The sequence below is a fragment of the Eublepharis macularius genome, chromosome 2, assembly GCF_028583425.1.
Source record: "Eublepharis macularius isolate TG4126 chromosome 2, MPM_Emac_v1.0, whole genome shotgun sequence".
Taxonomy (NCBI): Eukaryota; Metazoa; Chordata; class Lepidosauria; order Squamata; family Eublepharidae; genus Eublepharis; species Eublepharis macularius.
This window is the reverse complement of record NC_072791.1, coordinates 134,778,598-134,804,975: the sequence shown is the minus strand read 5'-3', so window position 1 is coordinate 134,804,975 and position 26,378 is coordinate 134,778,598. Positions and strand designations below refer to the sequence as shown.

Sequence of the window (26,378 nt, the reverse complement as noted above, 5' to 3'; positions counted from 1 at the left end):
CTCTCCATTATTTCCTATTGGGGGGGGGGGGCAATATCTAATGCCTTCTCCAGGTCTAAGGTGGTGGTAGAAAGTGTTGCCAAGTCATAGCTAACATGGCAACCTCTGCTGAGGTTTTCAAGGCAAGAGATGAACAGAGGTGGTTTGCCATTGCCTGCCTCTGCATAGCAACCCTCGTCTTCCTTGGAAGTCTCCCATCTAACTAACCATCTAACTAACCATCTAACTCCCATCTAACTAACCAAGGCCAACCCTGCTTCGCATCTGAGATCTGATGAGATTGGGCTTGCCTGGGCTATCCAAGTCAGGGTTCCAGGTCAAAGATAGAAGCCTAAAAAAGAGTCTTAACCAAAAACAAGAGCAACCATGTTGACCTCCCAATGCAAACAAAACCAACAATGCCCCAAAGAACCAATGTTAAACCAGAGAATCCCAGCAGAACCAAACTGAAGCAAGGGACACTATTACAAGTGCAACAGAACCTGCGTCACTCATGGATGCCAGGCAGAACTCAGGGCCAATGCAAGCCAAACAGAACCAACATCAAACCAGAGAGTCCAAGCACCCAAACCGGCAAGCCAGCAATACCAAAGTAGCCAACCAGACCTGGCAATGGAGAGTAAGCAACTCTCTCTCACACACACTCACACATATGTACACAAACACACACAGTAAAGCTGCCTCCCTCCTTCCTCCTCCTGTAGCCTGGGAAAACTGCAAAAGGGGTGGAGGACAAGCTGCTGCAACCTTTAAAATATGATTCTTAAATATTTCCGAATATATCTGGATAATTCGGGAACATAAATACTGGTTTATTTTAATATAACCTAATAAGAGAGATATATCCATATATATCCAAATAATACTGAGTAAGTATTTTGGGGGGATATTTTTAAACTGGATATAGGAATTGCACATCCCTTGTTCATCTTCAGTTAAAAGAGTCAGGTAGTAGGTGAACATGGACTTCTGGAGTCAATATGTGCAGGTGTGTTTTGCACACATTAAGAGTTGAAAACAGTGTAAACAGAAATGTCTGTGTATGAACAGTGTCATTATCACTTGGGGGCCTTTTACAGCGACACCACAAAAACAGAAGCCTGTATGTTTTTTAAAAGGCCCTAGAGACTGGAAAGCAATCTTACCTATGAACTCGATGGATTTGTCCAGCCAGGGAAGGAGCTTCTCACAGTAATTGTCATTGACAGGAATGCGCATGAAGTGACTGTCACAAATGAAATCTGGCTTGGGACAAGAGTTGCTGGCGTTGAGGACATAGCTTATCCCATTCTGAGTCATCAGGTCCTGGGTAAGAGAAAGATACTTATTACATGTTTGTTGGTCCACTGCAGGTTCTTTTCATCCACTTTTCCAGAGGCTCTGACTATATCACGCTATATTCTTTTCCCTTCTGTGACTCTGCAGTTCATCCTGAAATGTATGGCTGTGCTACCTGTAAAAAGGTGTGCACTAGCTGCTTGATTGGCACTGTGGTTTGAGGCTCAAAAAGGTAAAGAGGATTCACTGGGTGTTGCCACAAGGGAAAGAACAAGACTTTGAACAGGAAGCAACCTCAGACTCCTAACAAAAGAATAATCAGAAGACATTTGATTTGAAGTAAATACCTAGAGAGATGCAGATTGACAAAGTCTTCTGAGTACCAAGCCATATTTCACTCCCCACCCTGCCAATCAAATACCAATAAATACATCATTACAGCCTCTCTCTTGAGTTTCCATGGCTCAGTAATTTTTCTGAGTGGCCTTGCTATAATAAGTAGTGACCCTCGCTTCAGTCTGTAACAGCCAGCCCAGCTCCCAAGTGGACCTTCCTGGCATTTATTCCCTTGATTTCCTTCTACTCCCTGTATAACATGTTTTCCCTTCTCCCTTTTTATTTCTTTTTTAAACACTTCCATCTATCCCTCCCCAAGGCAAACATGTCCAATTGGTTCCTTCCTTCCTAGAACAAACATCCATTGGTGTTTTAACAACAATTATGGTTTCTTTAATTTTTATTATTTTCCCCCTTAAACAAAATTCTCTTCCCTGGTGTGATATCATGGCTCAGGCATCCTGGAAGCTTTGGAAAGGACACTGATTGCTCCCTCCCCATGGTCATTCCCAATATAATTTCTTTGTCCATTCTGGGGCCTTCTCAAAGGGCTCTTTGCTTGCAGATGTGTTCTGCAGTGCCCACACTCTCCCTCATCTCACCTCATCGTCAGTCAAGCACTGAATGCCAAGCTTAATACCTCATCATCTGGCACTGAAGCTGGACATGGAAGAACTGAGGTCAGTGTTATTCTTTAGCCTGGCTGGCACTGGACCCTGACAAAAAACAGCTAGGTTCCCTGTCATAAAATTTCTCACGGTCAATTTTGCCGTCTTGATGCTCCCACAACGTCCTTTTTACTTCAAAAGAATTCACAAATGATATCTCTGCCTTTCTGTACAACGGTCCATGAAGACACTACTGATCCCAGTTGGACAATGTACAATTTCCCTCATAGGTAACATATACGTTTTGTCAAGCAGAGTTCATAACTCTTAAAGGAAGGGAGAAGGAGATGGCTGTTTGTAAAAGAAAGACTGTCTCTCTTTTTAAACTAAGCTGTACCTTATTTAAGACATCTTTCTGGGAGCCCAGATAGAGATGAGGCAAGATGCGCGTTGGGCCAATGTTGGCCACTGGCAAACACGGCTGAGAGATGCTCATTGGTAGGATGGCAGCAGGTTTACCTTCGCAGAGTCCTGGGAAGCAAGATGAGAAGGTGGCAAACCCCCCTGGAGAAAGAAACAGAAGGATCCAGAAACGGTGAAAAACTGCTGAGCAGTGCTTCATATGTTGTCTTTTACAAGTCATTTTATAGATAGGGAACTGAAGCAGAGAGGTAGCAGCCTACCCAAAGTCTCACATTGAATCTGTAGCAAAGGTGGAACTTAAACCTGGATCTTCCACAACAAAGCAAAAAATGGAACAATTTGATTAAAGTTTATTCTATAGCTCACATCACTATATATAAATGTAAATTCCTTGGCTAATGTAGTTTGGTTACACTGATCTTCCGGTACCATATACCCTCTTGTCCTCTAGAGGGCATATGCATGCTACTACTTTACATACTCCCATAGAAGTGAATGAGAGCTATCACTTTTATGGCAGAGTAAAGAATTCTTCATAGGGATGGGGTCAAAACAAACTCTTGACACTGGACCTCTGCTGACAGGGAGCCTGTATCTATGTTTATGTGTCCAGAGGTCCCTGGAATCTTTAAGCCCTCCTTATCCATCACCATGACCAGCATTTCAGTAGTCTGTAAAGTAAAGGCTTCTTTACTTTGCTCCTTTGTAGCCATTGCTTTATCTTTGCTTCATTACAACTTTACTGTCTTCCTTGATGCCAACCAACTACTGAGTTACTTAATTAACCCATTGAAATAAATATGCAAGTATTAAAGGAAGTGTACTATTGTGTGGGTATTTAAGTGAAGGTAAATGATTATTTTTACTAAATAACACAAGACAAGACATTAACACTTTGGGAAACAAATATATTGCCTGAATCTGGAGACATATGATTGTTATAACAGTGCTGTCATGAACACTGAACACCAATTCAAGTGCGCGTTCTCCAACAACTATTCACAGTTTAAATCTGAGAGTAATGAATCAGCTCATTTATCATATCCATTCATCTCTTCCGTCTTTCAGTCCTTTCTATAAAAGTACACAGAAGCTGGATTTACCATTCACCAGTTTGCTTCCTATTACAGTGCACATAATTGAGGATAGCCTTTTTGTCATTCACTGATTCCAATATGGTAAGGAGCCTGTGCTGCCTACCGTAAAGGACCAGGGTCTCTCCAGTGGGAGAAACTATTCTTCACATTATTCTTTAATTTCACTTCATAATTTATTTATTTATTTTATTTATATCATATTTGTACTCCGCCCTCCCCGCAAGCGGGCTCAGGGCAGATAACAACCTTAAAATCATTTTAAAACATTCCATATTAAAACATTAAAACATCATATAAAAATAGCAGCGCTCTTTTGCCTGGCGAGCAGCATAGGTCTAGTCTAGCCTGCAGATCTTTAGGTGACTGCAAGGCAGCAGAGTCTTGTAGTGAAAAGTAATATTAGATAAACATATGACACAAAGTTAAAAAACTGCAATTGCAAAGATTTGGGCGGGGGTAAAAGAATGAATGTGATTCTAGGAAGGCAGGAAATAAATTACCTGCACTGGAATTTGGCCAGGACTCCAAGGACTAATTTTACTCCTCTTCTATAAATAGTCCCCATGGGATCTTAAGCTGACAGATGTGAGCAAAACTTGTCATCTGAGAAACAGCAGCCCCAATTGCTGCCAGTGTTGTTATTAAGAGCTGGCTGAGCTGCTCTCAAACTTTTTACCCTTGGGGAATAACCCGTCTACCTATATAAACCCCTGGCAGGGGTACCATGAAATCCCAGTGCATTGTAGAAAATTCAGTAGCGTATTCTGGAGCACATGCTCAGACTTGTCTCACACATACAAGGAATGAGATGGCAAAGATAACACACACACACTCCTTGTAAATAGAAAACTGGTCCAGCATGGAAAGAGAAAGGGTGGAATCTTTTCCCAGCGGTACTAGTCATCTGTTCACATGGAAACACATTCAAAGCTGGAACCCACCACCTGCAATCAGAATTGCTGCAGTCCATTCTATCACCTCGGGGTTCTACTACCTCATTCTCTTTCATGCCTAAGCCAGACCTCCATTCATGCAAGTCCTCTTGGATTTCTGTATTGTCCTGAGTGAATGAAGACTGTCACCTAGATGACCTCTCTTTCAGCTACTCATTGCAAGTCAAGATCAGCAGAGGACAGACAACCTGGTTTACAGAGGCCCAATCTGCCCTATAGATCTTCTTCTATAGAACTTCAGTAAGCTTCAAAGAATTTCAGGCTAACAGGAACACAGTTTGAAAGCCTCTGGCTTAGGAAATCATTCCCAGCCTTCTTCAAAGCATTGATCTGTTGGGGGAAGATTTCATCCCTTTATCCCTCTTCTGTAGTATCTGGTGGAATCACAGCAAACATAGCTGCAGGCCATTGTACTTGAAAGAGATCAACGCCAGAGTCATGCAGCACTTCAGTAGCCCCCCCCCCTCGCTGCCACACACATACACAGAGTGTTTCTCTATTTCATGCCTGAGCAGCTGGGCAATAATGGCTGTTTTCACACAGCTTACTGGCCATGGAACATTGTGCCGAGCTCCCGGAACGACAGCATCTTCCTGACGCAACTTTGCATGAGAACTGCTGGCGCAAAATTGCGCCAGGAAGATGCTGTCATTCTGAGAGCTCGGCGCGATGTTCCATGGCCAGTAAGCCATGTGAAAATGGCCGAAGAAACCTTGTGTACCATACTAATTAGAAAACAATCTTGTACACTGATCAGATGATGCATAAGATGAGTGACCAACCTCCAAATCATGCTGATCCCAGTCTAGTAGGTAGCTTTAGACTGGGCCTTATTTTGATTAAAGAATGGAGAACAAATCAGGTAGAATTCCACTGAAATTGTAATATTTAATAGAAAGAATCAGCAAAATGTATTGATTCAATTTAAACTGAATTTATGAAACTGAAGTGGAAACAGTATAGTTAAAAGAGACAAAAATCTTGGGTGCCCTAGTGTCAAATTCAGTTTGGCAACAAAACAAAACAAAAACCAACATCACAAATAAGATCTGCATTTTGCCCCAGTGTAAGTATAAAAGAAAATAATTACAAAACACATTTTGTTAACATTTGACTGCTTATTAATTGAATAAGACCCAGTAATGTAAATGACAAATTTTGAAGGCATTATCAACTAGAAAGTTTTAAAAAATGCGTATCTGGTGGAACTGCCCCTAAATTAAAATTTTCTGTGGAGAAATTATATGCAATTAAGTTTGATGATTAATTATAGTTTACCTTGTAATCCATTGAATATTTTGCTTGGCTATTTGGATGCCTTAATTACACAAGATCATTTTGAGTTATTAGAGAATCTAAGAATTGCAGTGAGAGTAGTTGCAGGCAGGAAACAGAAGAATCTTAAAATTCTGGTATTAAAAACTATCAGCCTTTTGAGAACTTGTGACTCCTGTTTATTGACTTTAGAAAAGCAAAATATAGCTTGGGCATTAACAGTGCAACCCTAAGCAGGGTCATATTCTTCTAGGTCCAATTAAATCAATGGACGTTGAATGTCATGTCTTTGTTTAGGATGCACTGTAAGATGCATAAAGATTTTTCATTTAAGTAGATATACAGTTTGCAGTTTCTTTTTTTGTAGTTAGAAAGTTGAGCTGTTCTACACTGTTTTGGAAAAAAAGAAAAAAATCATTTGAAAGTTTACTTAGGCCAATACATATACTATGATTCTGAAGGAGCAGAAAATATAGCATTAGGTGCAGGAATTCATTTTTCTGAAAACTGTAACTTCCATTGACCACGCCCCCCTCAACATTTCTAGTCCTTAAGTGTGAGGATATGTTTGACAGAGTATGCACAATGTGTTTTCATTGGTTGGGATGGGGCTTCATTGCCCTGCATCGTTCATAGCCCCTCTCCAACACGAACAAAAGCAGCATATCTTATACACACCATCCAGTTTTTCTTTGGTGTATATTGCCTGGATACAGCTGTGATTGGGGATCAACATATTCTGACTAGTCTTGGTAGCTGTACTCAAACAAAAGAGGCTCCCATAGGAGAAAACACTTACAGCTCAACCAAGGTTCTCCCACAAGAAATTAATCAATGAATTCTGAAGCAACCTTAAAGGTTCTATTTAACAAGTGTTCAAAGAGCTAAGTGGTAAGTGCATACAATGTAATAAATACCAATATAAATAATAATAAATAGTTGATCCAATTTATACATATCCAATAAATAGAATACAATTAAATCCATCACTGTTTAAAACTACAATCACACTTCTTAAAGGTACAGTCTATGCACGTTTTTATGTCTGTTCTTTATCGTTCTTCTTTGCAGGTTTAAGCATAAAATTCCACCAGAGGCTCCCAAAGAATGTTAAGGTAAGTGATAATCTAGTAGATATTTATCAACATCATATAATCAGTTTCTCTTGTGTTTCTTGTGGGTCACACATCTGCCCATAGGATGCCACTGGCCATGGCACTGCCCAACAGACAGCTAGCCCCACCTGTTTTGCACTTAATGCTTTCTCAGGGGCTGAGAACATAGCTTGTAATGTCTGCTGCTTGCCAGATGTACCCAATTTCCATAAGTGACTGATAAAGATTCCCTTTATCCATCACTTAAGGAAATTGGGATGGAGAGTCTTGGGATGGGGCTTCATTGCCCTGCATTGTTTGTAGCCCCTCTCCAACCTGAGCAAAAGTCTTGGTAGTTGGCCAAATTTTGTACTTGCCACCGACTTTGCCTGTTATTTCTGATATTATGCTGATCACTGAAGGCACCTTAAGCAGCTCCAAAGCCTAGTTCAACTGTGGGCATGAATCTACCCGCCTCAGGGTGGAGATGTGTCCCTAATACACTTGGTGCATTTCCAAAGCCCAGAGTAACTGCAGGAATGATCTTTCATCGTTCTTGGGGCAGGGGCTTGGGCCCATCACATTCAGATTCAGAGGTGCTCTCATGTCTCAAAGGCCCAGCATGATTGAGATAAGGGTAGCCCCACTCTTACTTCTAGCAGAGCTCATTCTTGTCACAGATGCTGGAGCCAGAAGGGGCACTCACCATGGCCATTTCCACACTGCTTACCTTCCCTTGGAACAACCCAAAACATTGCGCAACATCACATTTTTTGCGCGATGTTCTGGGTCATTTCGAGGGAAGGTAAGCAGTGTGGAAATGGCCCATGTTTATGCACAAGCCAGTTTGTGAGACCTGGTTGTGGAGCTAAATAAATAGTAACTTGCTGCACTGTCTTCCAGTTGGCTTCTGAATCAAATTCAAGGTGTTGGTTTTAACCTTTAAAGCACTTAATGGTCTGGGATCCTGATACCTACAGGACTGCCTCTCACAATATAATTCCCTGTGTGCCTTACGGTATGCAACTCAGGTCCTGTAAGTGGTTCCTAGCCCTAGGGCAGTTCAATTCTCTTCGACCAGAGGAAGAACTCTTAAGGTTGAGGGTCCCTCCCTCTGGAATTAACAGAGGAGGCTCATTCCCTTTGCAAAGCAGAGATGTTTTGTCTGGCATTTGGAGGCAGATTCAAATACGTGTATTGGCTTGACTTCGTAGACAATGGGCATACGTAAGGTTTAGGGATGGTGCTGTTCTTTTAAATGTATGAAATTTAATATTTGTATTCTGCTATGGGTTGTAATGTTTGTATTTTACTATGTTATTGGTTTTAATGTTTATGTTTCATTTTAATACTGTATTATTGATTTTAATGTTTGTATTATATATGTATGTATGCCTTGAGCACTAGACATGGTTGAAAGGCAGTATATAAGTTGAATAAATTAAATAAATAAATATATTGCAAAGAATACCCTATCCCAAATCCAGCCCACTTTTAATACAAAATTATATTCACCTATTCATCAGCCAAGAACGTGTTAGCCACAATCTCTTAATGTGAGGCTTCATACATTTGCTTTTTTCATGCAGAACTAATGTTTGTGATGTACCAGCGGCACTGTTAACTTTACAGGATGTATGCACATGAAAATGGCCTGTTGGGAGTTATGTTACCCTACCTGTGGTAAGAGAAGATGACTAGTGTCATATCAACAAACAAACAACAGTAGTATCACATCATTTTTTTTGTTAATTCTAACAATATTTAATTATTACTAATTATTTGCCATTTGTAAACATACCTAAAATGTACTAGGAATGTACCTACTTTTTAAAAAAAATGCACTAAAAGAAAAGAGACTTGAGGCGAGAAGGAATACATGTATTAGGAATACATATTTAGAAATATGCCCAACTACCTCTTGGAAATAAGCATTTGTGGTGAATTAGTAAAGCTAAGCATCCCTTCACAACTTTACGCTTGCAAAATGGTTTATAATCATGCCAGTATTGCACACCAGGTAGTTTAAACTGTAATTCTTGATTTAATTTCTAGTATGCACAAGTAATAACGAAGAATTGCTCCCTGGCCCTTGGTGGCATTTGATATGCATATGAAGGCTAAGTTAGAAAACCTACCTTTCTCAGAGTCTCTCTACACAAGGCATTTTACATGAGAACGCTCAAGTGTAGAGAGACGCAACGCTAGCCAGGAAGAGAAGTTTAAAAAGATAGAGCAGAAGGCGCTGTCAGTTTCACATCTCTACAGAATTGGCAAACATAGCTCCTCAGAGGGTTTGTTAATTTCCTCTTTGCCTTCAGGAAGGTTCTGTAAGGTGAAGAGGAAATTAACAAACTCTCTGAGGAGCCATCTTTGCTGACTCTGTAGAGAGGTGAAATTGACAAGCCTTTGTTTTTTTAAACTTCCCTTCCTGACTTGAATTGCCTCTCTACACTTGAGAGAGACTCTCAGGTAATCTCACACCCACCACTGTACTAGATACATAAAGGGACAAGGTGATAAGAGGTGCTGGAGGCTAGGCACAAAAAGGTCCCATTTTACATGCAAGCATCTCCCAGTAGAAGAGTAGAAGAGTAAGCCTGGCTCTAAATCTCACATAAACATCTACCTTCAGATAATTAATATTGTTTTTTTTTTAAGGCTAATTCATTTTAACACTCTGCAGAGCTTCCTGATTGTTTTCTCTACAGAAATCGTCAACTATAATACAGTATTATCTCTGGGGGTGAATAAACCCATTAAGAAATAATGAAACATTTTACAAGGCCTCATCAATTTGGTAAGCAAAGTGTTAAAGTGCCTTGAAACGTGGCTTCGAAGCTCTGTGGCTCACTGTGGCATGACATCACTCCCTCAACCGGGATATTAAATCAGAATGAATGAAACAAGGTTAGCACAGGTGCACATGAGCTCTGGTTACTTCCATCTGCCCCCCTTCCTCTCATTGCATCAACTTCACGAGGAAGCATAAATCACTAGGTTGAGTGGAGTGTATGTCAGCATGCGTAATTCCCCTTTCTTCTGCTCTTGGACTGAGAGGAGGAAAAATAATCTTACAGCCAAAGCTTAGGCATCTGGAAGTACTAGAAGAGTCCATCCTATACCCAGCTTGGGAACTGTCCTACCAATGAACTACAGCTACAACCTTTAGTTTGTTCATTGCTTAGATTCCTCAATGCCTTTTAGCAACTAAAAAGGTGCCACCAATTAAAAGAGAAGCATATTAAAGTGTTAATTATGTTTCAATATAAAAATTGAAGGTGAATGGGTGCGGTATTAGAGGAAGTTGCCTGTTACAATGACATATACATATATTCCCTAAAACCAAAGGAACTGTTTTTTTCTTTCTACATTTTATTAATATGCACACTTTTGCAGATTTAATTGATGACAGTTTAGCTTCTTTAATCAGGTGACAGCCTTAACTTGAATATATGAAATTATTTTATACTGTCAGACCATTGATCCATTTAGCTCAGTATTGTCTGCTAGCTGGTAGCAGCTCCCTAACATCTCAGACCAAACTAGATGTGAAAGGTCTGTATGATTAAACATGCATTTGCCACGGTTACTTAGAAAGGAGGGAGGGATGTAATTCTAAACAGTAAAAGGACCCAACCATCACTTGTAGGAGTCATCTCCTACCTCTTTGCTTTCCTCCCCAGGTCCCTTCTCTCCCAGCAAAGGCCTAGAATTCAGCTCTGGAAAGCACTTGGGGAGAGAAGGTGAAGGGAGGTAAACTGTGAGTAGTGGTAGGATTCATGCATTCCTCACCTGCATGCCTCTTCTGTTGCTAGATATGCACTTCCACTTCCTCTTTCTATATAATTCAGTACAGGGTCTCCTGCCATCCAATCTTGACTGGCCCTGAAATATTTAGCTGGCAATGTCAGGGACTGAATTTAATCGGGGACCTCAGTAATATAAAAACCATGGTTATGCTTATCTTTAATTCATGTTAAAGCAGTCATACCTGGACACTGTGTGTAGGCAGGCCTGCTACAGAGAGTAAAAAAGAGTTTAAAAAGGAGTACAAAATAGAGTAAAAATGCTCATAGCATGGCTGGAGGGAAGGAAGGGCTGTGGCTCAGTGGAAGAGCCTGTTTGGCATGCACAATATCCCAAGCTCAATCCCTAGGATCTCTGGTTCAAAGGACTAGGGAATAGATGATGTGAAAGACCTCAACCTGCACCCTGGAGAGCTACTTCCCATCTGAGTAGACAATACTAACCTTGATGGATTAATGATGATTCAGTGACTGTGACTGCACAGATGGCCATTCAATGAACATCAGTTACAAGTAAGCACAATAATGTTTCTGTTATTGTAGTAACTGTGCAGTCCCTTATGGGAGAACAGAGAGCTAACTTACCATGTGAGGATGGTGGGAGTGAGCTCTTAGTTGAAGAAACTCTGGAGGACTGCTTTTGCAACCTCTGCTTCTTTTGCAGCACAGACATCCATTGAATAATTCTTTGCAAAAGTAGAGAGCCAATCAGGTAGCTGCCTTGCAGATGGAGTCAATGGACAGGCCATGTATGAAAGCTGCAGAGACTGCTTGGGCCCTGATGCAATGAGCATACACCCTGCACAGGACAGTCAATGGTAACCAACTCATAATACAGATGAATTTAGGAACTATCCATTGAGAAATGAGCTGGGGAGAAACCTTGTAACCTTTTTAAAAAATTCTCATAGGAAATAAAAAGCTTGGAGTCAATGAAAACATGAAATCACTTTAGACAAAAATTGGTGAGCAGCATGAAGAACAACTTGGTGTTCTTGATCTTTACGAAGGGAGAGTCATTTCTGAGGGCTTGCAATTCACTAACATTGTGAGCTGAAATGATAGCCACTAAAAAAGCTGTTTTAATGGTTAAAAGGAAAATTAGGAGGTAGCCATCATGAAATGTTGTTATAGCTGTGAGATGACCTCTTATTGAGCTTGAAGATAATCCTCCCTGAACCGGATGGAGCAAATTAATTCAAAACTGGCCCAAGAGAAAAGCGACTTACAGCCCATAAGGAAGAATGTTTCCCCTTTATACAGTGGGATTTACATGTAGAAGGTTTCTTGACATTAAGCAAAATTTGCTTAAGAAGGTCAGAGGAAACATGGGGTATCCTTAAATAAGGCAGGCTATGTTAAGTGCATACTGTTAAACTGGGACGGCAGATTGTCCCTTGGGAAAGTAGAGCAGCATCTGGGAGATCTGGGGAGATGTCCCTAGGCCAGAGAGAGCAGAATTAAAAAACATATCTACCCAGGGCAAAACAGCGCTCTCAAAATGGTGTGAGATTGTTCCTCTCTCACTTTGCAAATGACATGGACTGCTAGTGGGAGTGGGGGAAACAGGGTCCAGAACACTGGGTTTGAAAGTAATCTCCCAGTGAGTGGGGATCCTGATCAGCTGGAGGCTTTGCATTTTCTGTATACTCAAGTTGCAAAAAGACCAATTGCAGGGAACCCTCATCTTCTGAATATTGGCTCAAGATACTTGGAATGGACCTCCCATTCATAAGGACTTATGCAGGAAAGTCTGCCAGATGGTTTAGAGAACCTGCAACATGAACAGCTTGAACTATGGGCTGATAGGCTATGCTCCATTCCCTGATCATCGTGGCTTCCCGGCATAAAGACAGGGATGCCATTTCTCTCAGCTTGTTTAAATAGAACACAGGCATGGTATTGTCTGTATTGTCCATGACACCATCTGCCCATCTGTAAAACTTTCCTTTTAGCTAAGATTCTAGGGACCTGAGTGCTATTCCAATGCATTTCTATGTAGAAGGCTTTCCTAAGGCGACCATGTTCCACTGGAGACAAGATGGTTGCAGTGCATCCCCCAATCCAGAAGGGATCCATTTTTGTTGTGCAGGAAGGGGTTGAAGGCCCTGATGTGCCAAAGCTCCTGCACTTCCAGTGTGGCAAGTCCTTTTTCCGATACCTTTGGCCTCACTACTGCCCTCCGAGTCTTTACAAAGATGATCTTAGTAGTTGTAGTTCACATACAGGGATGCAATATTTACTTTTATCTTTAAGATGGGCTTATCATATCAAATTCAAGAGACAGACTGTTATCCCAGATTCTACTTTAAGATCCCTACAGCTCCAGGTCAATTTCAACAAGTCAAATCTGGAACCATCTCAGCACTGGACAGGGTGAGATTCTTGCAAAACAGAGTGTTTTCCCCTTGGAAAGCAGAGGGGTTCCCCCCCCCCCCAAATCCAGGTTGCATGTTAATTTGGAAAATGTCTCTTCTCGGCTGGGCTCCTTGCCCAAGACTGTTAGGCATCATAGCCTCACCATGATTGTAATCCCCTACAAAGGATTGCCTTTGAGACCATTCTAGCAGGGGTTCTGCAAAAAGTTGCTCCATCTGCATGAAGTGCCCTATGATTAATTAGTTCTTTCAACTAGTTTCCCCAGTGTCAGGCTGGTTATCTTACCCACTCTCTCCTAACAGTCTACAATACAGCTGAGGGGATATATTTTCTGCCTTGACTGCTTTTGCCCCTCTGTTTCTCCAGCATCTATTAAAAGTTTTACCACAGCTAAGGCTATTTAAAAAAAAATAGCATAGGCAAGATGACATCAGAACTAAAGCAGGATGGGGCCTGCTGCCATTCTCCTAGCAACGCTATCTCCCCTTCCAGGATTTGTCTGTCATCAGATCCATTGCCAGCTTTGTTAGGGAAAATGCAGCCAAACATACCAGGACCTGTAAGAATGCCAAGCAGGATTCACTGAGGGAAGCAGTATCCCGGATCTTATGTTATCCGTAGCTTATCCCCCCCCCCATTCCAACTAGCTTTTGCCTAGGAAATATATAGCCCCATTTTAAGTATGATCTGGCAAAGGTTGTGTATGTAAAGTCAGGCACAGAATAAAGTTTAGAGATGTGATATACACAGAAAATTAGGTCTGCTTGAGTGCCACAGGAATATGTGGGATTTAAACAAACAGTTAAATTGTTAAATTCTACTAAATTAAATTGGATTTAGGCACTCTTCCACAGAAACGAGAGAGAAAGTTAAGTGTGAAAGAGAAATGCAGGGAGAAGCAAAGGAAAAGGGGGGGGGAAGAGATGCTTTTTACATACGTGGGGGGGGGAGAGAAAGAGAAATTCTCAGCCACAATAGTAGCTTTGCAGCCTCTAGTTTCTGTTTTAATTTTAAGAAGCCAAATGTAGCTTTACACAGAAATCACCAGGGCAACAAACTCAGTTCCTGACATGATTGATGATGGGTCTGCTTCTATTAATATATGCTGGCTGCTTTTCTAGTTTCAGATGAAGCCAGAAAACTATAATGAACAGGTCCCAGGCCTTGTACATTTGTGGTTTTTAAAAAATTTGTCAGGCTATATAGCCCAGGAGTGGTATTCTCTTGGCATGAGTGGAATTAAGAGAAGGGAGTGGATCTGTATGTGGGGCAGTGTGGGTGGAAAGAGCTCTCAGATTTCTTATAGCTGCTCCCTCCAACAAGAGATCTGGCTCAGGCTTTGGATTCCTTGCCTGGCTGAGAACCTTGAGACTGGCCAAAGCTACAGCATTCCCAACTAAGTCCAAATGGTCTACCTGGCCTGTAGAGTTTCTAACATCATAAACATGTGGAGTTGTGGGCTGCATGTGAGTAAATCTGGGCTCTAATAAAAGAAAAATGCTGGCATCTCTTAACATAACATTTGACAAGAAATTTACAAGCGATTACAACTTTACAGGGTTAGGGGAAAGTGTTATGGGAAAAATTGCTCCTTGGTGCAGGACCTTTAGCAACCAACCTATTTGCTGAACAGGACCTTTTCTTAAGACAAGAAATTTCATAAAGAAATTATGGAATGCAGCCTCACAACTTGTATATGTCTTCTGTGCAGATCTTGAGGCAGAAGACAACAAAGGTGGACTTGCAAGTCCAAGGCCAGCAGCTAACCACTAGGAAATCCTTCTCTTCACTAATTAATTTGAGCACAGAAGCAGGGGTGAGGAGAGGGACAAAATTCCAAAGGCCCTGGCTACATGAAAGCCCCTTGCCATGAGATTTATTTTCACATGATTGAGAAAATTCATATGCTGCCTCTCCAGGTACTTTTCGAGCATGTTGATTAGAGTTATGCCTTTTCCTTCATTATTTCTGCCTTTGCAGAGCAGGCAAAAACAACTGTGAGAGTTTCACACAAAGATTCTTCCCCTCATACTGCTCAGAGTCCACAGATTTCTATACAACAGGCAGAGAAGTGTTTCTCGTTGATGCAGAAAGTAAATGCTCATACTATTAGGATAGTAGAGTCATAATTGTGATCTGTTGCAATGTAAGATTGCCAACTCCTAACCAGCTTCTTATAACTTCTTGAGTGGAGTAGAAAGTTCACCTAATTTAATTTGTCTTTCATAATGCTTAACTTCAAAAGTCTGATTGTTTTCATGGCCCTATATTTTACATATAAAAGCAGTCTTTAATTCTGTGTGTTTGATAATGGTCATTTTGTGTGTTTGTATTAAATTCAGGTTTCATTTTTTTTTAAAAAAACTATTTTTTAGAAGATAAATGTATGGTAACTGTTTTTAATTCAATTTATATTTTAATTTTATTTTTTAAAATCACCTCTCTCCGTCCTGCTTTCTTTTGTGCCTTATGCAGTTCATTTTAAAAAAACTAAAAAGCTCCCTTACCCAGCCAAGTAACTCAGATTATCTGACTTCCACCTCTATGTTGCCAGTGCAACTACATGTCCCACGTACATGTTTCTAGCTAGGTTTTATGGTGCTGCTGGAAACAGCCAAAGCAGCTTCAGCTTTTTGTCTATTTCCCCTATCCTACTCCTTCCAAACGGTCAGACCCCAGTTTGTAAAATAATGATTTCTAACTCTGTTGGTTATTTTTTCTGTTAACATCTTTATTGATTTCAAGTGCATGCAAGTATATGTGTGTGTATAACTACTGTTAAGACCCACTGAACAATAAACAATATTCCTTGAAAACCGGGAACAGGTAATTTCCAGCAATCATAGCATTCAAGGTAACTCCACTGGTGATCTGGAATTCATTAATATAATTCTAGTTATTTTTATACTAAGTTTATACTTATCTAATATCAGCTATGGGCTGATACCACTGTAAGAGCCAGTGTGGTGTAGTGGCTAGAGCGATGGACCAGAATCTGCGAGACCCAGGTTCAGTCCCCTGCTTTGCTATGGAAGCTTGTTGGGTGACCTTGGCCCAGTCACATACTCTGACTAACCTATTTCAGATGGTTGTTGTGAGGGAAAAAATGGAGGAGTAAGATATAAGCTGCTTTGGGTCTCCACTGGGGGAAAAGGTGGGGTTTAAATGAAGTAAAATAAATTTTTACAAAAAATACACAGCCAGCCCTTACAATGATTGTTGTGGATTTTCCGGGCTGTATTGCCGTAGTCTTGGCATTGTAGTTCCTGACGTTTTGCCTGCAGCTATGACTGGCATTCTCAGAGGTGTAGCACCGAAAGACAGGGATCTCTCAGTGTCAAACATTGACACTGAGAGATCCCTGTCTTTCGGTGCTACACCTCAGTGTCAAACATTGACACTGAGAGATCCCTGTCTTTCGGTGCTACACCTCTGAAGATGCCAGTCACAGCTGCTGGCGAAACGTCAGGAACTACAATGCCAAGACTACGGCAATACAGCCCGGAAAATCCACAACAACCATCGTTCTCCGGCCATGAAAGCCTTCGACAATATATAGCCCTTACAATCTTGATTGTGGTAAGGACTGCAAATAGTTATGGGATCTTTGACCCCTTATGTAGTTTGGTGAAGAACATTTACCTTTCAACTCTTCAATGTCTTGTTATATCAGAATGATGGCAGGGAAAAGATGCAGCCTTAGTTTTCTTACAGGACATGAAATTTTCCACTGTTCTTCTTTATGAAGAAGCAAAATTCTCTTTGCTTCTCTTTGCATCTTAAAAAGAAGCAAATTTCACCTGTGGCCTGCAACTAGACAGAACCATGACGAACAGGTAAGAATTGTGACTGCTTGGCTTCAGGCTAGAGGACTTAAAATTCATTCAGCTTCCTTTTTCCTCTGGATCAGAAAACCCTATTTAATACTGAAAGGCTATTTGTTTAGACTGTGCTTCGTCATATAGCACTGGGCCTTTCTATTCCATCACAGATGGTGGTTTAAGACCTTTCGTAATCTCTGCAGTTACCTACCGGCCTACTAGATAACTCAAATATAAACTACCAAACGGCACCTGTCCCAGAGTAAGATTTCATTCCAACTTAAAACTGCAATGTGCCTGACAGAAAGCAAGGCTGCTTTCCTTGAGTAAGGATCCTAGTCAGCTTCTGCATCAGACTACCTTTTCTAAAAGATGTATGAAAGAGGTGCAAAAGGACATATGCAATTGTGTGCATGCACGGGCACACGCTTACTCACCAGTAGGGTTGCCAGCTCCAGGTTGGAACATTCCTGGAGATTTTGGAGGTGGAGCCTGGAGACGGTAGGGTTTGGGAGAGAGAAGGGTATAATAAGGCTATAATGCCATAGAACCTACCCTCCAAAGCAGCTATTTTCTCAAGTAGAACTGATATCTGTGTCCTGGAGATCAGCTGAAATTCTGGGAGATCTCCAGTCATCGCCTGTAGGCTGGCAACCCTACATGAGCCACCATAAAACACAGTCACTCAATACCAATTTCTCTCCATCCTGAAGCAGAAGTCTCTCAACTTGGCCAGTTCCTTTTTCCAGTATGACAAACAGCATGCATTCCTGGTTCCTCAGTGATAATTTCATTCAAGTGCTATCATTTCTTTCTGATTTGCTGACAGCATCTGCAGTGGACCTGCAGTCTGCTGGGTGACTTGATGTAGTCATGTAAGTTGTTCAGGACTAATACTGTCACAAACTTACCTTTTAGATGGAGAGAAAACGAATTTTGCTGGAGGATAATTAGAAGGAAAGCAGCCTACAGCGCTTGCCAAGCTGCTACCTTAAGAATATCCTCAGCTACACACACTCTTGCGCAACAAAGGATGCCTAATCAAGATCACTTCACTCAGATCACAGATCCCTTCACATCCTTTAAAGACTGCCACGGTGGCATTCAAGCCTATGAAAAGGTGTGTTTTCCCCCATCTTCTTAATGAACAACTAAGAAAGAATCAGGGATTCCAATCCAACTTTTTGATTCCAAGAGCAAAATCAGAGTGGTCTTTTTTATTGATGCAGAGTACAAAGATATCCATGATCTTTTGTGCATGATGTCAGCCTCTCAGTCCTGTAAGCAACAAAGGAACAAGTTCACGGGAAGCACACTGCAATATTAGACAATAATTTACAAAAGTGTATTCAAAGTGCAAGTGCTATAAATAGTGATAATTCATACATATTCAAAATTCATACACATATTACCATTCCATATTCCTAACAGATTTTATAGGGAAAACCTTCATACATGTACATAAAGGTTTTCCCTATAAAATCTGTTAGGAATATGGAATGGTAATATGTGTATGAATTTTGAATATGTTTATTTTTTATTTTTTTATTTATTCAATTTATATACCGCCCATCTCCAGGGGCTCTGGGCGGTGAACAGTTAAAATCGATAAAAACAAAAACTAAAATCAATATACAAATAATAAAACAAATTAACAAGGTGCAGTGGTGGGGAGAACCTTCCCCACCCCAAAGGTGGGAGGCCGACATGGCACCGCCCCCTTCAATCACCAAACGCCTGGCGGAACAGCTCTGTCTTACAGGCCCGGCGGAACGATAATATGTCCCGCTGGGCCCGGGTTTCCATTGACAGAACGTTCCACCAGGCTGGGGCCAGGACTGAAAAGGCCCTGGCCCTGGTTGAAGCGAGGCAGGCTTCCTTAGGGCCGGGGACCACAAGTAAATATTTATTTGCTGATCGGAGCGATCTCTGGGGAACATACAGGGAGAGGCGGTCCCGAAGATATGCCGGTCCCAACCCACTCAGGGCTTTAAAGGTAAGAACCAACACTTTGAACCTGATTCGGAATTCAACCGGAAGCCAGTGCAGCTGGCGCAGGACAGGCGTGATGTGTGACTGGTAAGGCATACCAGTCAGGACCCGTGCCGCCGCATTCTGGACCAGTAGTTTCCGGATCAGGCCCAGGGGTAGCCCAGCGTAGAGTGAGTTACAGTAATCTAGCCTGGAGGTGACCGTTGCATGGATCACTGTAGCCAGGTCCTGGGGCGTCAGGTAGGGGGCAAGTTGCCTGATCTGACGAAGATGAAAAAATGCAGACTTGGCAACCGCCGTGACCTGGGCCTCCATCGATAGGGAGGCATCCAGGAGCACACCCAGACTCTTTACCACTGGCAAAGTTGCCAGTGGTGTCCCATCCAGGGCAGGGAGCTGGATCCCAACATCTGGCAGCCCCCGTCCCAGCTGCAGGACCTCCGTCTTCACTGGGTTCAATTTCAGCCTGCTCTGATTCAACCATGCCGTCACAGCCTCCAAAGCTCTGGCCAGATTGTCTGGGGCCGTGTCTGGCCGGCCGTCCATCAACAGAAAAAGTTGGGTGTCATCCGCGTATTGATGACAACCCAGCCCAAACCTTAGCACCAACTGGGCGAGGGGGCGCATATAGAATACTTTGAATACACTTTTGTAAATTATTGTCTAACATTGCAGTGTGCTTCCCGTGAACTTGTTCCTTTGTTCCTTTGTTGCTTACTTGCATGTGTAGGGGGGCAGCCATCTGTTTTTTTCCTTTCTGTCAGCCTCTCAGTCCTGCCTAGGGTTGTAAACTTTGGCAGTGGAGATGTGATGCCACAGGGTTTACCCTCAGAAGTTGCAATTTCCTTCAGGGAACTGATCTCTGTAGTCTGGAGATCAGTAACTCAAGGCCCCACCTGGAGGTTGGCGTCCATAAGTCCCATGACTGCTCATCTGGTTTTTAGAAGGAATCTTATTAATACCAGTTAAGCAATTGAATGCTCTAGAAATAAAAATCCTCTAAAATTCTCAAGAGAACGACTGAAAACTACAGTTCAGGCCTTTAAACCCTCTGGATAGGCTTCTGTGCATATAATGAAGAGCTTTCTTCAGGATGGAATTACACATTATATGTAGTTCTGTAATTATGTTTCCTGACAACAATTTATATCTGAATACTAGGGGTTGCAAGTAAAAAGGAAAGACTGGTGTGAAGGCAGAGGGGCAACTGAATTCTCTTTTTTGCCTTCACCAAAGAAACTTGTTTACTGAATACCTTTAATACCCAACCAACAGTTTCTTGATATATTGAAGCCCATCTCCTGCACTTATTACACAGGCAAATTTCTCAACCACATAGGTAGTTGATATACACAGTCAAAAGTACAACATTTGGACATTTTTATTAAGCCACTTTCCTCCACCCCCAGATATCAGACCTCTCCTCAATTTTGTGTTAGTTAATTCAGTTCTTTTAGCATATAGAAAATGAACAGGGGAAAAGGCCAACGGATCTGATAAGCTACATAAGGTGATTTGTTTTCAAAAACTAAAGCGTTGTCAAATCCCAGTTTCTGTCAGCAAACTGCCTCTAGCTAATTTGATGGGTGAGGGTATTTTTGCTAAAGAGGGGCCAGTACATTCTATTACTAGCTGAAACAATGATGAAATTGCAGTCCCTGAAAACGTGCTCATTTCTGCCTTGGCAAATTCCTTGGCATTCTCAACTGTACTTCCTTTTTGCTGGGGGGGGGGGGGATCTGTTGTCTGCCACCCAGTCCTTGAAGTGTGAGACAACAACAGCCCAGATTTAGCACTTCAGTTTCCACACAAAGCAGAGAGTTCCCGAACATGAGCTTAATGCTTTGGTTGCTAGGCAAAACTGGGCTTATCTTTTACATAAGAGAATTGTTAGTCTCTTAGTAAATTCGTACAATATTAGATCAGTTATGCAAGTTTCAAGGTTATGTATATTTTTGCTGTAGAAAAATATATACAAGTGTAAAGAATGTAAAAGAATAGACTGCTGTCTGTACTCACTTCTATTCTAACTAAGAGCCAAGCTACAAGTGACGCCTGACACAGGTTGGACACTTGTCAGCTTCCCTCAAGTTTTGATGGGAAATGTAGGCATCCTGGTCTTGCAGCTGTAATGGAGAGCCAAGCTGTAAAACCAGGATGCCTACATTTCCCATCAAAACTTGAGGGAAGCTGACAAGTGTCCAACCTGTGTCCGGCGTCACTTGTAGCTTGGCTCTTGGGGCCAAGCTACAAGTGACGAATGACACTTGAACGGCAAGTGGATTGAGTGGAGAGCAAGTGAACAGGGAGAAATACACTTGCCGTTCAAGTGTCATTCGTCACTTGTAGCTTCGCCCTTAGATAATTAAGGGAGTATCTGTCAGAAGCTGGGGTTGCATCAGACCTGGAACATCAAAATATCTTTCTGGTGATGTTGGATTTTACTACAGAGGGTGAATTGGGTAGGGACACTTGGCACCTAATTGTCCCCATAGGACTGCTTTCCTTTCTCAAGTAACTCATTGTTTTTATCAACCTGCTTAGCTGACCCGTTGCTGGACAATGACCAGTTCTAAATAATATTCTTTTTTTCATTTTATCAGAGGGGCCAGAACATTCAGCACATTTCTGATGCAGCCTCCATGGCTCCTGATGCAAGGGCAACATTTGCTGTTTTGCCAGAGCCAAACACTGACCGTTTTATGGCTCTTGAAACAGAGTCCTGAAAAATTGGCATCTTCTTTCATGTCCTCTCCCCCTTCTGCTCTGTCATTTTAAATGGCTTTAGGATCTTACCTCATCAAGTTCCTATTCAAATAGTCTAAAAGCACAGTCCTTGCAGCTATTCCCTGCACAGCCCCCTCTTCTATTGAATCTCACTGTCTCTGTCCTGTATCAACTGATAGCCTCTTCCAAGTCTTCCGCCAGCAAAAGGCTGGCATCTTCATCAATTATCATCCTCTCATTGCAGCTTTAAGGAATATCCATTTCTGTCCTCTCAGTTCAGACACTTCTAGAGCAACTCTCACCTCCTCTCTCATTATTGTCATATATGATGTCCCTTAATCTCAAGTTATTAGATAAATATTTCAATTGTTACCATTTTATAGGAATTACTATATCCAACTTTACTCAGAATGTACCTGTAATGGCAGTAAATGAACTCACCTTCTTTCCAGTTCCAGGACCAACACTCAAACTTCTATGAGATTCTTCCCCTAGGCACTCCTCCCCATTCCAGTTTCCAAAATATACTAGATTATAATACAGATAGTTATGACTATACTGGTCCCAGAGGTCAGGATATGCAGTGGATAAGATTCTCGCTTTTGCTCAGGTAGCCTGTGCTGGGCATGCTATTTTGAATTACATGCTCAACAGAAGGTGGAGTTCATCAAAGAGAATGGGAAAAAATATTCCACATTCACGGTCCTTGGTCAGTCCCATTTTATTTTTGAGTCTTTGGTAAACTTGTATTCCTTTGCAGTTCAAAATCTCTCATAAATACAACAGCAACCATAAACGGATTTTTTAAAAACCGAGCCAAGAAAAACTTTGAACAAGTGGCCCTCCTGAGTTGCTGGTCCAGATTTTCCTCGGGAGAATTTGTCTCACCAAGACCAGCTTTACTGGTTCTAAGAAAAGGAAAATGTGTCATTTCCATAAGTGACTTATTACGAATGACACCATCTCTGGGCTATGCAACATCTCACACTCACACATACAGGCTCAAACTCTTAAGCATTGTAGGAGAATTCCCATTTTGCCAACAATGTGGGAAAGGTGGGAAAGTTTTATGGCTTCACTATTTGACAAAGTAGGTCATTTTACTTTTTAGTTCCTTTTCTCATCTTTCAGCCTAGCCCCTGCAGTGATCAAGCCACTTTTAGAAACAGGAATCATTCTCAAGACAGAAGTTCAGTCATTTTTTAAATATAGTGACTGGTAAAGCAAACACAAGGCAGCATAGTACTGTTTTTGTGGATTCAGTTGTTGTGTCTTTCTTTCTGTTCTCATTCTAGAAGACTTTCTTTCCCCAGCCTCCTTTCCTTCCATTTGCACACTATCTTGATACAGATGACAGGGGCCTCTAAAGAAGTCTGCAGAGAACGCATGATGCTTCCTCATGCACGGAGATACCCCCAGGAAATTTCCACTGCTCCCTACCCTTCTGTCCTGGAGAAGGGAACGTGGTGGGTTACATAAGAAAGGAAGCGTCTGCCTTCACCCTCTGAGCACTCTGGCTAATGCTTTCCAGCTTGCACCTTTCAGTTCTAGCCTATTAAGACCTGATTAAAAGGACAACACTCCTGGTGTCTAGATGGCAGCTGCAACAATGCACTAGCATAACAAGAGAGATTCAGACCACTACCACTAAACATCCATCTTTTCACATACTGTACTTGCAACAGACAGTAAAGGGGTCCAGAATCAGCAGCATGTCATCTGATTATATGGAGGAGGAAGGGAGAGGAGAATTGTCTCTCACATTCAGACCCAATCCTCAGGATGTTTAGCAAGTTTCTCTGATTTTAACAAGATTTCCTTCCCAGTATGCAAGCTTCAGATTGCAAATGATGCCTTGTATTCCCAAAGAGTAGGAAATAATGAGTATATAGTTTTTACCACCTCCCAAATACTAAACTTATGCAATTGTTCTCTGTCTCAACAGATACAAGATTGCAGTTGTCAGTCCTTTCTTGGCACTCTCTCTGAGATAGAGCAAGAAAAAAAACTATCTCACACAGCACCCACTTTTCAATTCACCTCTCAAGTACCTCCCCACATAAAAGAAACAAAATCCAAGGGACCAACCTCGTATGTCCCTGCTCTCCTTCATCCGTCTCACCCTGATTTTCAGCTTCATCTGCCCCTTGTGCATGTCTGGCCAAAACTGGTCCTCAGAGGGAGCGATCATAACATCCAAAGGCATCCAGGCAGCTGGGCTGAATCTCCAAGAGCTGCCTCCTACCCTCACAAAACAACAGCTGGCAGAGGTGGAGGGGGGAGCTTCCTCTTTCCAAAAAAAGGGAATGAGGGAGCCTGAAGCACCCCAAATCCAGCTTCAGGAGAAGTAAAAAGGGAAGGGGGTGAAGGTAATAGGACAGAAATATCCGTGCCCCCTCTTAGAAGGATTATTTTCCTCTTCTCTCCACTTGTGTATGTGCAGCGCCAACTCCTGTGAGGCTGAATGAGCTCAGCACATGAGCAACAGCCGTGCCGATCCACCAAGAAGCAGTCATAGCTAACGGGTCAGGCATGCAACCACATTCCTTACTCAGCACACAGACATGCAGTTTAACTCAAGGGCTACGCTACTGGCATATGGTTTGCTCAGCTGCTTAAAGAGACAACAACCTATTTTCCCTCAGCCTCCTTCACTATTCATAACTGTCATGAACAGCAGCCAGCAAAGACAACAGAACGCCTGCAGAAAGGCAACAGAAGTAACTCCAGTGCATTTTTTGACATTAATATAACTGAGTGGTAACCTGAATCTGTTAGAATGCTGTACAGTTAATCCATTTGCTACATGGTCTTCATCATAGTATATCAAGACATCAATATGAAAAAGGATAAGTGGTACCAGTGGATGGGACTGGCCAGTATTACTGTGATACAGTAATACTGGCCAGTATACTGGCAGTACTGGCAGTATACTGGCAGTATTCTGCGTTGTTTACTCCTGATCCTTGAGAAAGTGGAGGGGGCCCCCAGTCTCCCTACATTCTGGAACTCCTGTTTGAACTTCACATGAAAACTATTTTCTGTATCGTTAAAGACTGGTCTGCTGTCCCCCTTTCTGGCCAACATCCCACCAGTGTGGCTGTAGTGGTTAGAATGTTGGACTAGGACCTGGAGACTCAAGTTCAAATATCCACTCAAGCCATGGAAGCTTACTGGGTAACCATGGGCCAGTCGCATACTGTCAGCCTAATCTACCTCACAGAGTTGTTGAGAGGATAAAATGGAGGAGAGGAGCTGCTTTGGGTCCCCACTGGGAAGAAAGACAGGATATAAATTAAGTAAATAGATAAATAAATATTACAGGAACCTCTTGTTAACAACCAATTTACACTTTCAACTAGAACCAACTGAAGATCAAGGCAACTTATGAGTAATAAACAGTAGCCCCAAACAGGCCTGTGAATTTCTATTTATATCAAGAGACAGTTCAGTTAGTTCTGGATAGCCAACACGATGTAGCTAGGGATGCTTACTCAGATATGTATCAGCCATGTTTGCAAATTCTGCTTCTGGATGCCGATACCTCTTGATAGATGGAAGCACCATTCTTTAAGCCAAAACTAAACCTGGCTATTCTGTGATCATGGAACCCAATTAACCCACAATCCAATCTCTAGGTTCCTGCGCCTCCTCCTTTTCAGCACACACGCCAATATACTGGAGATAGAGGAGTTATTATGGGCTTAGAGATGCAAATTCAGCCTCTAGACTTATTCCAGAACAGTGGAGGTAGAACTGAAATGAAATGCAAAAACAATACTGGTCTAGATGCATGTCCAATCAGGAATCCAAGTTCTATATTCCTTAATAAACAAACAAACAAACAAAACCAACAAATTCTATAACATGATGTGTTTTTAGCATGTGATGTTTTAGATTGTGATTTTTTGTTTTTGTAAATGATACAGCATTTTCCCCATAAAACCACTTCAAATGTAGGAAAGATGGGATACAAATGTTTAAATAAACAAGCATATAAATAAAAGAATGCACCAAGAAGTTTGGTGGATCAGACCAAGGATCCATCTGGTCCAGCATCCTTCCTGTTTCCAACAGTAGTCAGCCAGATATTTCTGGGAAGCATAGAAATGAGGCTTGAAGGCATCACCCCTCCCCCTCACTGTTTACTCCCTGTATCTGGTATGATGCTCCACACTGCCACAGGTGTCTTATGTACCCTTGACAAGTCACTTAACTTTTCTTGTCTTTTGTTGTAACCAGGGGGCAGGCGGAATCATTAAAATAAAATCCTGTCTCATAAGATTATTGGGATGAGCCATATATTAAAGATTATACATATATTAAAATGCTTATTGTGCTCACTAACCACTGAGACACTCTTATGATAAATATCCCACAGACAATTTGCAAAATAAGCCCTCAGACTAGTGTCTCAAATAACTATATGTCCTTGGATGGCTTGTGAGGAAGTATCTTCTACAGACTCCTATTAGGACAATTCACACACAAAGAAAGAAAGAACTACCATTGATGGATCATACTAAAGGGCCATCTAGTCTACTCTTCTGTCTTCAATAGTAATCAGGCGAACACCTTTGTGGGAC

General features: G+C 41.7%; 1 protein-coding gene across 2 annotated transcripts in view; it reads right to left on the bottom strand.

Annotated features, from left to right (window-relative positions):
* Positions 1–26,378, bottom strand: part of DUSP8 (dual specificity phosphatase 8) — a 90,441-nt gene that overhangs the window by 2,568 nt on the left and 61,495 nt on the right. The window contains exons 1-3 of one of the 2 annotated variants that reach the window (XM_054971738.1): positions 23,881–23,920; positions 2,620–2,786; positions 1,146–1,305 (exon numbers count right to left, since the gene is read on the bottom strand). In XM_054971738.1, coding sequence (XP_054827713.1) covers positions 1,146–1,305; positions 2,620–2,786; positions 23,881–23,905 — 352 coding nt within the window. In that variant the 5' untranslated portion in view covers positions 23,906–23,920. Of the gene's footprint in view, positions 1–1,145; positions 1,306–2,619; positions 2,787–23,880; positions 23,921–26,378 lie in introns of those variants that run through there. The other variant, XM_054971737.1, reaches the window with a different exon arrangement.